The following is a 15,782-nucleotide window of genomic DNA, read 5'->3' as shown; positions in this document are numbered from 1 at the left end:
TGATATTATCTGGTGTTGGGACCCTGCACCGAATGGAATACAGCTTTTTTTCTCTTAAAAGTTATTCAACCCAGGGGCTTTTTGCAGCAGCCTATGGATTCTGGCTGTGTAAGTGATGGATGGATGGATGCCCTCACCATAGAGGCCCTTCCGCGCCGGGTTGACGATGGAGAGGTCGTTACATGGGCTCCCGCCAATCACCAGGTCAAATGGCCCCCATTCAGCAATCTGCATGACATAACAGCCCCACACAGTGTCAGCCTAGGTGTACTGCACGCAGTGGGCTCACTGTGCAGGCTACAGCTGTCTGGAGCAGGACAACAGGAAGTGCACACACAGGTAGTCATAAACAGACAAACATATCAAGACAGAGAAATAGGTACTCTTAGGGCCAGGACCCGTTCTGATGGCTGTTCTGGTCTGTTTTTAGAGGAGCGTGTTACTTTCTTAAGGGCCAGGACAGACCATGATGTAACGATCCTAAGAAATATAATTCACTTGACCTGCTGCAATAATATGTCCCGCTGAATATAACAGAAATTTTAGAAAAGCAAAGGAATGTGAATGTTTATGTGTGACTGTAGCCTGGTGTAGGACAATGGGAGGGGACATCAGGGCAAGACAAGAATGCCACATAAAGGTGACGTCACAACTTCAAAAACCTTTGTCTCATGACTAACATCCGGACACATATGCTTGTTTGCCTTTATCACCCACACCCCCCAAAACAACCTGCACAACCCCTTTAATGGCTTCTAAAAGTGACACAAAGGGCTGAGGGGAATGGCTAGGGGCTAAGATGACTGGGGAATGTTCTAAAGCTTATATACTCCGAGGAAGTGGGGGGAGGAGGTGCTCAGTTTCACGTAAGCTACATAAGACAGGGCCTCCAAGCAAAAAACAGACACGAACTACCAGGAGGCGGCTGTGGGGTGGGGGGTGTGGCGGGGTCTAAAGAGGAGAGGCCTGCTAGTTTGTTTCCCCTGTGGTCTGCACTGATGTCTCTGTCCTTATCCAGGTGGCTCCTCCATGTATCAGATGTGTCCCTGTCTATGTCCTGTTTGTCCAGTCTGTTCTCCCTACAGTCCCTCGCCCGGCTTCTGTCTGTCCCCTGGGACAAGTAATGCCCTGTCTAGTCCCCTATGATGCCTGCCACCATCTTCATGATATAGTCTGCCTAGTCCTGTCTCTGATTCCGTTTTGTCCCCCTAGGTCTCCAGTCCTGAGTTTGAGCATCTAGCATATACTCAGGGATTAGCTGTTGCTGTTGTGGATCGGCTCCTCCCAATGGTATGTGATGTCACTCCTTTCAATGAGTGTATTATGAGACTCAGGCTAAGGCTCTCCTTGGGTGTCTTGTCTGTTGTCTCAGTGTATGCTCCGACTGCGATGAGTGATGCCTTGTTGAGGAAAACATTTTACTTGCAACTACACTCAGTGGTTGATGGGTACCCACAAGCTGACTCTCCTCTGGTCATGAGTGACTTCAATGCAACCACTGGCACTGACAGGGCTGGCTATGAGGATTGTGTCGTTCCCCATGGGTCTGGAAACTGGGGTGAGAGTGGTACCACATTCCGTAACTTTGCAAAAGGTCGGGGCTGCGGGGTGCTGCATCCTGGTTCTAATGCCCCGAGCCACATCATCGGGCTTGGTACTTCGGTACTGGTGGTGTGGTGAAGAAAAGGAAATTGATCGCATCCTCGTGGGCAGATGCTGGAACCTCCTGCAGAACTGCAGGGTCTACAGAAGTGCCCAGTTTGTGATTTCTGACCACAGTCTGTACTGGGAACTGTGGAGAACGGCTGTGAGAGCTCTGAGGGGAGATAAGGAGGCATTTGTTAGATGAATGTGACACCATCTGTGGTCTAATGACCTATGTCCTGCTTTCAGAGGAATCTGAATCTGTTCCTCGAAGACTTGCAGTCAGGGGAGGTGATGGAACAGTCCTTATGGATGACACTGTAGTTGTGACCTGTAGGGCCGGCTCCTTTAAGCAGTTGTTTAAAACTGATCCTCCAGCTAGGAAGTTGGGCATCTCTGAGTCCACAGTTCTCAAGGCTGATCCTCCAATCAACTATGAACTACCCAATCTCACTGAGACTGCAGGGGTGGGGAATCAGCTGGGAGCTGGGAAGGCCGCAGGGATCTATGGTATCCGGGGTCAACTTCTCCAGGCTGGTGGTAAGGCTGTCCTCCTAGCATTGCAGGCAATCTTTGCTTCCATTTGGGAGTCAGGCATCATCACAACTGACTGGAAAATGGGACTTGTAATCCCAGTCTGGAAATGGAAGAGTGATCCCCTGGATTGCGACAACTACAGGGGGATAACACTGCTCTCAGTGCCTGGTAAGGTCTTTGCTAGGGTCATCCTTAACAGGATGTGTGATCACTTACTCGCCTATCAGCGACCGGAGCAGTCTGGTTTTACACCAAATAAGTCTACTATGGATCACATCCTGGCACTGGGAGTTCTGATTGAGCGCAAGCGCAAATATTGGCAGAGGTTCTTTGCAGCCTTTGTTGACTTTCGTAAAGCGTTTGACTCAGTTGATTGAGTTGCCCTGTGGGACATTCTGAGACTCCGTGGAATCCCCCCGAAGTCGCTGGACGTCATGGCCGACCTATAAACTGGTACTGTGAGTGCTGTGCAGAGTGAAGGGAGAACTTCCCTGTTCTTCCCAGTTGATTCTGGGGTTTGCCAAGGGTGTGTTATTGCTCCTACTCTGTTCAATGTTTGTATAGACTGGGTGTTGGTCAATGTTATGGGGTCCAGCATTTGTGTGGGATCTGTTGGCGAAGACAGATTTACAGATCTTGACTTTGGCGATGATGCTGCGATCTTAGCGGAGTCAATGGAGGCTCTGATCGGGGCTCTTGAGAGACTGAGCGAGGAGTTTGAGTGTCTGGGATTGTGAGTGTCTTGGACAAAGACCAAGATCCAGACATTTAATGAAATCTTAGGCACAGCCATCAGTAGTGTTGAGTGTTGAGTTAAATGTTGAGAGATTCACTTACCTTGGCAGCGACATTCATGTCTCTGGTGACTATTCCTATGAAGTCAACAGACGGATTGAAATACGATGGGGGGTCATGAGGTCACTAGAAAGGAGTGTGTGGTGCCCCCGATATCTTTGCAAGAGGATGAAGGTCCAAGTCTTTAGAGTCCTGGTGCTCCCTGTCTTGCTGTATGGCAGTGAGACATGGACGCTACCCAGTGAGCTGAGAGGAAGACTGAACTCCTTCGGCACTGCGTCTCTTTGGAGAATCCTTGGTTACCATTCGTGTGACTTCTGTTGAAAGAGCAGTTGCCAGAGGAGTCCTGAATGAGGCACATTACCTGTATTGTGAGGGAACGTCAGTTACGGCACTACGGCCATGTGGTGCGTTTCCCTGAGGGTGATCCGGTTCACAGACCGAGGGGACACCCATGTAACACCTGGCTGCGGCAGATGGATGGCCATTTTCAGTGTGTGGGTTTAGACAATGTGTCTCCCTGAGGGGTCACCAGCTGGGATCCTAATGAGTTTCGTCATGTGGTGGGTTCGGCAACGCAGACCAGTACAGTCAACAAATGTAGTCATGAGAGTGACAGACCTAACAATCATCCTCACAAGCTGAGACAGACATATACACACACACTAACAGGCATACCCACACACTGATACTGACATGTCCACACACCGATACAGACATACTCACATCCTTCCTGGTGATGTTCCTCACATCGTGCACATACTGGATCTTCCCTTCATGTCGGACAGCCCCCACGGAAATGGAGTCCTCACAGATCTCCGAGGCGATGTATTGGTCCACCTTGAAGCCCAAGTCCTTCAGCACCAGGTACCCTGCCACATCACATCCGAACTCACACACAACCCTGCACCTGGTCTACCCCCACAATGAGCAAAACATGTTACGATTCTTCCTAAAAACATGTTCACTTGTCCCTCTCCTACATTAGCTGCACTAAAAATAAATATTATTAGGAAAACCAGACCTTAACACAGTACACAGAGTTACCCTGACCACCAGAGTGCATGTATAAGGTACACACTGTAAATACTGTCAACTGCATACACTGCATCTGACACATAAGCTCCTCACCGGTGGCGATACCATCAAACAAGGACAGAACACGGATGGGCCTCCTCTTCTCAGCCGGGACTGCCAGGTACGTCATGGGGGCCTCCTGCAGGGTCAACCCACCCATCAGTGAACTGCACATGGACACGCCGCTCCCCATCAGTAAACCATAAAGGGACACCCCCCATAAGTAAACCACACAGTGACACACACGCACACATACTCACCAGCTTCCTATTCGCTGTAAATAATTAACTGCCCATAAAAGGAAATCCTCAATGTTTCTATGGCAACACACACATTCAGCATGTCCCTGTGAGGTCGGGTGTGATTTACTGGGCAGCCTGGGGGCTGAAACTCACAAACTCCTGTCCATAGTCGCTGGCGAAGAAGTCCTGCAGCCGGGTGCTCCAGTCAGGCCGGCAGTGGAGCACGCCAATGGCTTGCGCAGGCTGGCACACATAGCAGTGCCAGGGATCGAGGGCACGGGCCTGATCCGACGTCCCGGCACCCACCAGGATATCCAGGCAGTCGACGCAGAAGCACCTGCGGGGAGTACAGTGACTGGGGTCAAGAAGAGGACAGAGGATGGGGGCCACTGCTGCAGGCCGGCAGGTAATCGGGCACAAAAGGGCTCCAACCCGAGTAGGCCAGTGCCCTCCTGCGGCAGCCCTGTTAGAAGCCCTTCCCAAAATCATAAGCTGCAAGTTCAATGCATGAGGGAAATCGCTCTCTGCAGCCGCTATGTCACTGCATTTTAAAATGCATGTTTATTTTTTTCATTGCGCCTTCTTACGGTATTATACTTCTCACAAAACTTGTGTATTCATGTTTGATATCATGTTAACCACTTTGCAAAGTTCATTTTGTTATATAATCTGCTGTTAATAAGCTGCATATGCCCATAAACCACAGAAGCCAAAACACACACACACACACACACACACACACACACACACGACGTGGCAAAAGCAATATGTTGCCGAACACCGTTCAGCATGAAGATGCCAAAAAATTACAAACTTTGGTTACCAACATTTTTAAGCAGATGAAGTAAAAAGGACAGCAATCTGTAGAACATTTCATTTGACATTTCAATAACATAAAGACAGGTTGGTAAACTAGCAATAAGCAGTCACCCAAATTATCAGTTTACTTTAGCACTTTAGTTTACTTTTTACTTTAAATGTCTCAGTGCTCTTGCTGACATTATATTAGTGATGTCCTATTTTCAAAAGTTCAAAAATTCCTAACACTCTGAACAGAAGCAAAGGTTAGAGGCAGGACGTGGTTTATACTTTAAAGCCTTTAGTCATTACAAAATTACTGCTGACTCCTTTTCCTGCACTGATTGTCTGGTCGTTGATGCAGTAATGTTCTGGAAGACAATAAACGTCTAGCAGTATGCCTACACAAAATTCACGTCATGTATTAGTTTCATTTTCCAAAAAATACAAGCAAATGGCCAACAACCATTTTAAACTTTATGATTAATCGCAGCCTATTATTGGGATTAACTGGATAATTTTATTTAATTTACTGACACCACTAATTAGACTGTGACTATTTGTTATTTTCATTTACTATATGTACTTTAGATTTGACTAAATATAAAACAGATTTAGTCATCGAAATGACCTGTTAAATAAAAAAATCAGATGACTAAAACTTAATTGCTTTTTCGTCGAAACACTAAGACTAGAACTAAATCAGAGCATGCCATCAGAATGAACAATGAGATTCGGGCCAGCCTGTGCCACCCACCTGCAGCAGTTGGTGTTTCCACACAGCAGCACTTCCCGGCCACCACAGCACACCGTGCAATAGGACTGGTATCCATCGTCATCGTACATGTAGAAGACCTCCAGGTACACGTCCTGCCATGTGAACACGAGCATGCACACACACACACAGACACAAGGATACACACATACGCAGGCAGACACATGCACACAGTGATACACACACATGCACACAGTGATACACACACAAACACATATATATTCAAAACAGATACACATATACAGGCAAACACATTCACAGACAGACAGACACATAAACACGCACAGGCGAAAGATATGTGGTGAGAGGAACTCATCTGTGTACTGTGTCACTGCAGGTGCTACCATGCAGAGACATATTCCTTTTGAGCGTGAAAATGAACAAGATTGATGTCGTGACGATGGCAACAGATGCCAGCGCTGGGATGCTCTCCACTCACCTTGCATGACTGGCACAGACCTCCTTCAAAAAGCGGGTGAAAAGTCACCACTCTCATTTTTCCACAGGACAGACAAAACTCTAGCAAAGAAAAACATATATTCACATTTAGTATATAATTACAGAAAACGCTGAATAAATAACCAGAAGACTATAACACAACAAACAGCACAAAGAGAAATAAAATGTTATACAAACATCACCTTCTATACATCTGTTATTCTTCAGAACTTCGAGGACCATTTGTTCTGAAATGAAAGATTGATGAATGATACATACAGAATTCTAAAGTGCTTATAAAGTCTATTATCATGCATGCCAGCCCAGTCATCTGATGATCCTCAGGGCTTCAGAGTGACCTCTGACCTCGACTGTATGACTCTTCACCCCCAAGTTTGGCTTTGCCTGGACTGAGCTTCTGCTTCTTGCTGGGAGGAATGTACTCAGAGGGCCTGGCATCCAGAACCTGGAGGCCCAGGGAACTGCTGTCTGCTGACAAACAGACAATGGTTAGACGTGTGTAACATGTGACTGCTAGTATCAGACGCAGCCAGCACATGCAAAAGAAACATCCCTCCATATATCACACCACTGTCTAGCAGCCAGGAATCTGCCTATGGTGGTGCTGACTGACTTGTATGGGTTGAAGAACACATCTAAAGTGGAACGTTTTCATTTTCGTACTGCAAACGCCTGATGATTCATGGTACAAGAACTTTCATGTTACAACCATTTTTAGGGGTGGATCTTACATCCACAGACCCAAAAACACCATGTCTGGGCAACAGAAGAGAGAGGCACTGGTGGGGACAGGGCAGAATCCAGGTACAGGCAAACACGGCAGCTGCTTGGAACCCGACAGGCCCAAGTGGACCCAGACAAAGTGCCTGATTGATGAAATGTACTGAAGCTGTTCCCCCCCACCCAAAACAGTGAATTTTACCCCCCCCCCCAAATGTATTTCTGGCTATGGGCCTGCCAAAGGCACCTGAAAAGGTAGGTCTGGCCCCGAGTGGAGAGGGGGTGGCGGTCTCACCTGGGCTTGCAGAAGTGGGCCTGAGTCCTTCAAGACCCTCAGGTTGGAAGCCCCCATTGGCCCATTCTAGCATGGGCTTCACCGGATCCTCACCTTGAGGGAAAATCCTGCCTGCACGGGTACCTGCCACCTGCAAGAGAGTGGGCAGAATGTGAGAGCCCGTGGATAAGCACTGGGTATAGCACAGAGAGAGACGGAGGCCAACCAACCAATGGGCTGACAGGCAAGCAGGAAGACACACACACATACACAGACCAATGGGTTGATAGGTAGACAAAAACACAGCCTGTCCAATAGGATGACAAGCAGACAAACCAATGGGCTGAAAAAAAGACAAGACAGATAGACAGACAGACCGACCAATGGGCTGACAAGCAGATAGACCAACATACCAATGAACTGACAGGAAGACAGTGACACAACCAATGGACTGATAGGCAGACAGGAATATAGACAGACAGATCAATGGGTTGACAGGCAAACAGACTGAGAATGTGTGGCCTGAATTCACAACAGAGAGAAACAAGAATATTTTAATCTAGCAGGCAGCAGACAGACCTGTTTTATCCTGTTCATTAATTCATCATTAATGGGATCCAGGAAACACAAAACCAGAGACGGCAGGGATATCCCAGCACTTAGAGCTGTCTGAAGTGCAACAGTATATTGGGTGCTGGAGCAGCACGAAGCCAGCTCCCAGTATGAACTGGGAGTATGGGAACGTCAACGCTGGCCATCCCAGGTGGAAAAAAGCAAAGGATGCGGTGAAGAGGCAGCTTCAATAAAGTCAGCAATGAGGCAAAGCGTTTAAAACTACAGAAAATGCGATAACAGTCAGCAGCGTGGTTATGTGTTTAAAACTACAGAAAATGCGATAACAGTCAGCAGTGTGGTTATGTGTTTAAAACTACAGAAAATGCGATAACAGTCAGCAGCGTGGTTATGTGTTTAAAACTACAGAAAATGCGATAACAGTCAGCAGTGTGGTTATGTGTTTAAAACTACAGAAAATGCGATAACAGTCAGCAGTGTGGTTATGTGTTTAAAACTACAGAAAATGTGATAACAGTCAGAAGCGTGGTTATGTGTTTAAAACTACAGAAAATGCGATAACAGTCAGCAGCGTGGTTATGTGTTTATAGACACGGCAATCAAAGTTACTGATTAACATTTTAGATCGAACTTAAGAGTCACTGACACTCTCACTGGGGTCAGGGCTCTGGGTTCTGGTCTGTCTGTCTTCCTGTCTAGCCATTATGTTGCCCCCTACCTCCAGTGCCTGAAACACCGCCCTTCGGTAGGAGGCTAGCTTGGCATAGGAGGCCTGGCTGAAGTACTTGGGAAAGGCCGCGATGGAGTCCAGCTTGTCTGCCGAAACCTGGAAAGATGCAGCGGGTGAGAGGGTAATGAGTGGGCACGTCTCCGGGTCAGCATGGCTGTGTGGGGACATGACCCCAATTGACCTTTGCCCTATGCTCCCCTTCCCCGTGAACCCTCACCTCAGAGAACTTGCCGTCCCCAAACCACTGCAGCCAGCGCATGCCATGGGTGGCCTGCCGTCGGCCGGTGGAGCGCCATGTCACCACCATGCCGGGCCACCAGGAGAAGCCACGTATCTTCCCCCAGACGAGCTCGCCCACGGCGAAGCCTTTACTGTCCTGCAACAGAGAGAGTGAGTGTGGGGGGAGGCGTTCAATATCCTTCCAGGCTCAGCTAGCGGCTGCCAGTCAGCTCCAACTCAACCACCCAGTCACAAGCTGCCAATCTAATCCAGATAATCAAAGGTAGAGGTAGGCTGCCATTCAAACACATAACAATGTGAGAATCTCTTAGAATTCTAGTGCTCATGATTGCTATGCTAATTTGGTTGTGTAAGTGCTGAAAGGTATGGATCTGGATTTTTTTACTCAAAACTAGTAAAAACCTAGCTCCACCATTACTGTCATGCCCCACTCGTCCGATCCTCCCTTGCACCACGCCCCCTCATCTGCCCCATGTGGAATCCCCATGTTACCAGACGTTTCTTTTTCCTATCATTAGTTCAATGTATTTAAGTCTGTGTTAAGTTTGTTTCCCCAATCTGGTCATTGAAGTCTGACGTCCGTTTTGCCTCGTCGTTTTCTACAATAAATCCCTCGTTCCACATTTCCTCCTCTACCTGCTCCTGCTTCCCTGGTCCAGACGTGACAATTACAATCATGGGCCAAGGTTAGAATATTTCTGTTCTAGAAAGGCAATGTTATGAAGCTTGCTAAATATAATAAACAGGAGTTTCGGAATACAAATAATATGTTATCTGAGATTTTGTTAGTTCAATGGCATAGATGATAGATTCTACATCCAAGGCTTTTATTTGTCACACACATGAATATGGTGGTACGCTAGCGGTGAAAGGAAATTGCTGCTACTCCAGACTGTGAAATAAACAAGGCAGGAGGGTAACTAAATAAAAATAAGTTAACACATATAGAAATATATTAAATGTAATAAGTCAGAAGGAAATATGTATAGCTTATTTTGATTGGTCTAGTGTTAACAGAGGGTGCAGATTTGTTCACGAGTGTAAAAAGATCATAAAGATATAGACTTTTGCAGAAATCATATCAGTGTTTCTTAGAAATTAAATGAATATTACAAAATAAGTGTGACAGCCCCCAGCGAGGCTGTCCCCCCAACCCACCTTGTACTCAGGCTGACTTGCCACATCCACAGCAGAAGAAGAGGTAGAGGAGGAGGGCGATGGGGAAGGGCAGGCCGTGTTCTGACTGGAGTCTTGCTCTGTCACCTCTAGGGCGGCGCTCTTGGGTGCATCAATGGACGGAGAACAGGCGTTGGTCTGGGGGAACGTGGATTAGTTACAGCCTGTGACTGTGGTGCGGGTCTCCCAAAGGGTAACCCCCTCCCACCTGTCCAGCATTTCATGGATCCCATTCTCACTGCCACTGAAGCCAAACATCTGGAAGGATCACATTTTAAATCCCTTTTTTTATTTAGCAAAAACAGGGAGAAAAGTATCAGGGACATTTAACTCATTGTGTAGCTGGTTTTATTAACACAGATCATATCAATTCCCGCAGATATGGAACTGGAACCTTGCTTTCCGTGGAATGCAAATTGCAGATGAGCCTTTTGTCCATAATCTGACCTTCCCGTGACATTCTGTAGGTCTACATTGGTTGACCGAAATTAAAGGTGGGCGTATGCTTAAAAAAATTTTAAAAATCAACAGAATCAATGTCATCGTAGTAACATGACGTCATATGAGCCATAATCTCCACAGTGATCACCATTTCAAAGCAGCTGTTGGGAACTTTTTCAGAGACCAGGAGACGTTGGGATATCATTCAAGCAGAAGTTACTCTTTATTGAGAACTCGCCGAGCGTCGCTGTAGTCATCCAAGTCTGACTAAAAAACTCAGCTCTGGAGAGTTTATACTTTACAAGAGGGGGGGATACAAAGAGGTGGAGACCACCTAAACAAAGCATAGTCTAGTACAGGAGTCAGCCTGCTAACGGAAGTTCCCCAGCCCTGATCTCCTCAGCATAACAGTGGCTTTCAAATGCATAGGTGCTAATCTAATCAGCCTGACAGTATCACCCAAACCTTTACATTCTCATAGAGACAAAGGCACAGCCTGGCCTTGAGATTAGCATTCCCATTGACTTTGGGACCCTACCCAGTGGTCAGGAAGTACATAAAGACAAAAGGTTAATGTCCCTGACACCTGGGGTACAAGACTTGATCTTCTTAGAATGTCACCAATTTTACCTTAAAAGGTAAAACCCAATGTACATAGCTTGTTCAGTTTGCATACTATTACGTTGGAAGCTAGATTTAACATTTTATAAATTTGTAATCCTACACAGTGCCAGGATTTGTTCTAATCCCACCCACTGTCCACGATTGGCTGACATGAATGTGATGCCGCGGGGTTGGTCAGCAGGACTAATTATGCAGCATACTCTGCACTGCACCGCCCATACCTGTAAATAGTGTAAATTAATATGTGTATTTGGGTATTTATGTTGTAAATAGAAAACGTCAAAACTGTGTAAAGTTTTCATTAGTGTGTAAACCATGGGTGTCATGTAAATTGTTGTCTTCCCTGTCTGTGCTGATACTAGTATTAAACCAATAGTGACTGTTATAAAGAGAGTATTTTAAAAGAGCTTTTTCCTTTATTAAAAAGAGTCACGCACTTGCCACAATACATTTCTTTGCCCACTGTATGCATTGCAAACATTCTCTGCCCTCTAGAGTTGTGGTGTGACAGAACAATGAAGGTGGCAGCTTTGTTTTAAGTATGTGACAGGGGTACTACCCATGTGTTCAATTTCCCTTTGTCCGGACGGCATTTGAAGTACAGACGCTCCTCTACTTCTGAACCTTCATCTTACTAACTTTCAAACATACGAACGAAGAGGACTTTAAGTCCATATTGCGTTCGTTAGGCTCCCGTTTCCTGTTCGCAACATCAAAGTTTGTTCTGCGCGCCGATTCCGCCTAGTACGACTTCTGGCCGCTACTCCCACCGCGCCGCAGAGTAGCGTGCGAACTCCCAGCATTCCAGTTCTTTGTACTTTGTAAGACATGCCCTCTTGAGATCAAAGTTTACTTCGTTTTTATTGCGAAATATTCTGCGCATCCATTATGCATGTTTGTTTTATGTATCATTAGTAATGTGTGTTAGGATAAGAAAACATGTATTGACTTTATATCATACTGTCATGCCCCGGTCGTCCGTCCTCCTGTTGGCCACGCCCCCCATGCAACTTAGTGTGGAATCCCCGTGTCATCAGCTGTTTTTAGTTGTGTTAATTAGTCTTGTGTGTTTAAGTCCATGTTAGAGTATGTTTCCCCAGTCTGGTCATTAACGTCTTGATGTTGATTTCATGTTCCTGTGCTGCTTCCCCGCGAAAACGCATGACAGAATGATGGGACTCGGGAAAGAAATCCTCACACTTTACTTAAATACAGAAGACTAATTAACACAACTAGAAACAGCTGATGACATGGGGATTCCACATGAGGTAGCGAGGGGGGCGTGGCACACAGGAGGATCAGCGTGAGCAGGGCATGACCCATACTTACTTAAGCAAGTAGATTTGAGTACCCTTAAAATGATGTTGAATTACGACTTACGCGCATTTCAAGTTATGAACGGCCGTTCATCTGTATCTCGTTTGTAAGTAGAGGAGCGTCTGTATATGGCCACCTTAACAGATATTATGTGGTAAATGTCAAACGAGGTAAATGGTGGAAATGGGGCCCTCAAGCTGGACTCTCAGTTTGCCGAGTCTGCAGTGGGAAACACAAATTGCTGGCTGTGCATCCTGTCGCCATGCGTCAGCCCGTATAGAATCCTTAAATCATGCCGGCATGGGCCAGCTGCTTGTCTCTTACCACTGGATGGCAGCTCTGCCTCTGCTTGGTCCCTCCACTGCTGTCCTGCCTGCTGTACGAAGTGAAACCCGCCTGAAATATGGTCCTCGGTGACGGCCTCTGTCTCAGGCTAACCCGGCCTTCCTGCAGACCAGATCAGGCAGACATACAGTTTGATTCAGTATGTCAGCCACCTCGAAAGCATCATCCAGTCAACAGAAAAGCTCTAGCTCAATCACACAACTCTAAATAGAGTCAAATCAACTATTCAAGCCAAAAAACAACACTAGAAAGTAGGGACTTTAAGTTAGTCATTGTACTTCTGTTGTGACAAAATCTGGGGTTTCACAGAAAATATACTGTGAAGCTAAGAGAAGACTAACTGAATGTGTTCTGAACAGAAAATAGGAGAAACCTTCTTTGCATCAAGCTCTCTCTTCAAAGCAGGAGATCCCTGTGTCTTGTCTGATCCTCCAGTGTGCCACACCCCCTCATTTACCTCATGTGGAATCCCGCTGTTCTCAGCTTTGTCTCGTTCTTGTTAATGTAGTCTGGTATTTAGTGCTTCCAAGTCAGTCTTACCCCTGTCCGGTCAGTGACGTTTGTATACGTTTTATCCAGCGTTTGGTGTTTCCCCGAAATAAAACCCCGTTTACCCTGCTCTTCGTGTCCCTGCTCCTGCTCTCCCGCTCGGCGTTCCTAACACCCTGTGGATGGTGGGCTTTCTTCAGAGTGACGCCTAATGTGCTTCTGTATTAAAATTAAGACCCTTCCATTTGATATGATACATGGAGGAAAAATGAAGCATCGCAAAGCTGCCTTCGAGTGACGTGTAAATAATGAAAGTGTTTTTCTTGAAGGACAAATGATGAACTCACTGCTGCCACTGAACGGTTAAAGCTAGTTTTAGGCTGCTACTTTGACAGCCACAAAAACACATCAGTGCTGTGGTTTGGAGTCCTTATGGGCAGAGATGGGTGCCAGGTATTAGTTTGTCTAGGAAAGGGTCCAATTTCTGCCACTGATTTGCAGCATCGCTGCCAGCCCTGTCTATCATCTTCCCACCGCTGTCATGGCATCACCGGTAAGGGCGTGCAGGGTGGCTCCGTATTCAGCTTCGGGGAATCACACGCGCCGCCCAGCAGCGCATTGGAACAGCGCCCGCAAGAACACCTTGCCCGGCTAATGAGCAGAGAGGCAGAGTGTCAGACCCCAAAAGGCATCTAGGAAGTGCCTCAGGAAGAAAAATGTGCTGCCTGCCTTTATCACTGCAGATAAAAGTTAAGACCGCTAGCCTAAGTGTTCTGTGATACAGGAAGAGTTACACATACAGCACACAGGAAGAGGCATACAGCTGGTCCCAGGAGAGCAGACGGCCCGGGGCAGTAGGGACCAGGCCGCAGCCTGGAATGTCTTGCGGAGTTGGGTTCTTAGCTGGTGTGTACCTGCTTGGGGGGGGAATGTGCCCCCCCTGAGCTTTGCCTGCTCCTCTTCGGGCAGCTGGAGACTTTGTCCATCATCACCTCTGAGAGGTTGACAAAAGACCGGGAGACGGTGGGGGGGAAACAAACAGGAGACCACTGTCACTTACTGTCTGCATTGAGTGTATATCTGCAGGTGGGTGGGGGGGGGGGGGGGGGGGGGGCTCACCGGGGGAGGCAGCGTCCCCGTCCTGCTCGGGGCTCAGGGGTGACGGTGGCTCCGCGGCCGTCAGGGGGCTGTTCCCTTTGCTCAGCTCCAGGCCTCCCTCACCTTCCGAGCGACCGTCCGCTTCCAGTGTTGAGTCACTGCGCACCGCTGCCTGGGTGACGGGAAAGCGGGTAGCCATTGGGGGGGCTTCATTAGTCTAATTATCCCAGCAGATGCACACACAGTAACACGTGGGCACATTTGCAAGTGAATACATGCCTATTCATGCACTGGATTCTGTAGTTAAATACTCCAGCTTTACTGAAATTAAGCCAAGTAGCCCTGCAGCAGCTGAGGGGCACAATTACCCCCCCACCCCAGTGCTCCGTTAATCAGGCATGGCTTAGTCTCTCACAGCCCTGCTTGCGCACTAGATGGCCAGCTTTCCTATGCAACTTATCTCCTATCTTATCCTGCAGATTGCTCTTTGTATAACATTATGGAAGATCAGACATTATATGCTCTTTGTCCAGGCACTTGTCATCTCACAACTAGACTACTGTCACTGTTTGTTGTCACTTCTTTTACTGATGGGGCTCCCAGATTGGCTGCAGGATGCAGATGATTCAAAATGCAACAGCACCTCTGACATTCTACCAGCCATTCTCCCTGTCCCTCTACATTGGCTCCATAGAGGAGCTCGCATCAATGTTGAGTCCTCACTAATTGCTTTCTGAGCTCTTAATGGAACAGCACCTCACCCTCTTCAGTCAGTAGGCCAGATCCCTCCAGCATGTGGCAATTAGTCTGTCTCCAAGCGTTCCTTGTGTGTTTCCTAGGTGGTGGAACGAGCTACCAACATCCAGTGACTAGAAGAGACTTGAATAGATTTTATGATGTTAGGTTCTAACAATGTGTTCTCTTGCTCCAGTATTGTTTCTCACTTGTTACTGTTTACTCACTGTAAGCTCAGCCTAGTAGTGCTTGTACATAAGTCATAACCATACACCCCCACCTCTCTTATACGCTTAGCTCCATCCCCCATATACCCCCCACCTCAGTTATATGCTTAGCTCCATCCCCCATACACCCCCACCTCTCTTATACGCTTGGCTCCAATCCCCATACACCCCCACCTCTCTTATACACTTAGCACCATCCCCCATATACCCCCCACCTCAGTTATATGCTTAGCTCCATCCCCCATACACCCCCACCTCTCTAATACGCTTGGCTCCATCCCCCATACACCCCCACCTCAGTTATATGCTTAGCTCCATCCCCCATACACCCCCACCTCTCTTATACACTTAGCTCCATCCTCCATACACCCCCACCTCTCTTATATGCTTAGCTCCATCCCCCATATACCCCCCCACCTCAGTTATATGCTTAGCTCCATCCCCCATACACCCCCACCTCAGTTAT

At 47.3% G+C, this 15,782-nt stretch overlaps 1 protein-coding gene across 1 annotated transcript in view; it reads right to left on the bottom strand.

Moving 5' to 3' along the window:
- LOC125747540 (DNA (cytosine-5)-methyltransferase 3B-like) overlaps positions 1 to 15,782 on the bottom strand; it is a 36,554-nt gene that overhangs the window by 4,987 nt on the left and 15,785 nt on the right. The window contains exons 3-17 of the mRNA XM_049022884.1: positions 14,376 to 14,526; positions 14,171 to 14,250; positions 12,747 to 12,869; positions 10,023 to 10,178; positions 8,842 to 9,000; positions 8,613 to 8,720; positions 7,343 to 7,472; positions 6,673 to 6,798; positions 6,510 to 6,554; positions 6,308 to 6,387; positions 5,851 to 5,963; positions 4,449 to 4,632; positions 4,108 to 4,192; positions 3,703 to 3,848; positions 138 to 228 (exon numbers count right to left, since the gene is read on the bottom strand). Of these exons, the coding sequence (XP_048878841.1) occupies positions 138 to 228; positions 3,703 to 3,848; positions 4,108 to 4,192; positions 4,449 to 4,632; positions 5,851 to 5,963; positions 6,308 to 6,387; positions 6,510 to 6,554; positions 6,673 to 6,798; positions 7,343 to 7,472; positions 8,613 to 8,720; positions 8,842 to 9,000; positions 10,023 to 10,178; positions 12,747 to 12,869; positions 14,171 to 14,250; positions 14,376 to 14,526 (1,777 nt within the window). The remainder of the gene's footprint in view (positions 1 to 137; positions 229 to 3,702; positions 3,849 to 4,107; positions 4,193 to 4,448; positions 4,633 to 5,850; positions 5,964 to 6,307; positions 6,388 to 6,509; positions 6,555 to 6,672; positions 6,799 to 7,342; positions 7,473 to 8,612; positions 8,721 to 8,841; positions 9,001 to 10,022; positions 10,179 to 12,746; positions 12,870 to 14,170; positions 14,251 to 14,375; positions 14,527 to 15,782) is intronic.

Source organism: Brienomyrus brachyistius, chromosome 8 (assembly GCF_023856365.1).
Source record: "Brienomyrus brachyistius isolate T26 chromosome 8, BBRACH_0.4, whole genome shotgun sequence".
In the NCBI taxonomy this organism is placed as follows: Eukaryota; Metazoa; Chordata; class Actinopteri; order Osteoglossiformes; family Mormyridae; genus Brienomyrus; species Brienomyrus brachyistius.
The sequence above is the reverse complement of the archived record's forward strand: the minus strand, read 5'-3'. Positions and strand labels throughout refer to the sequence as shown.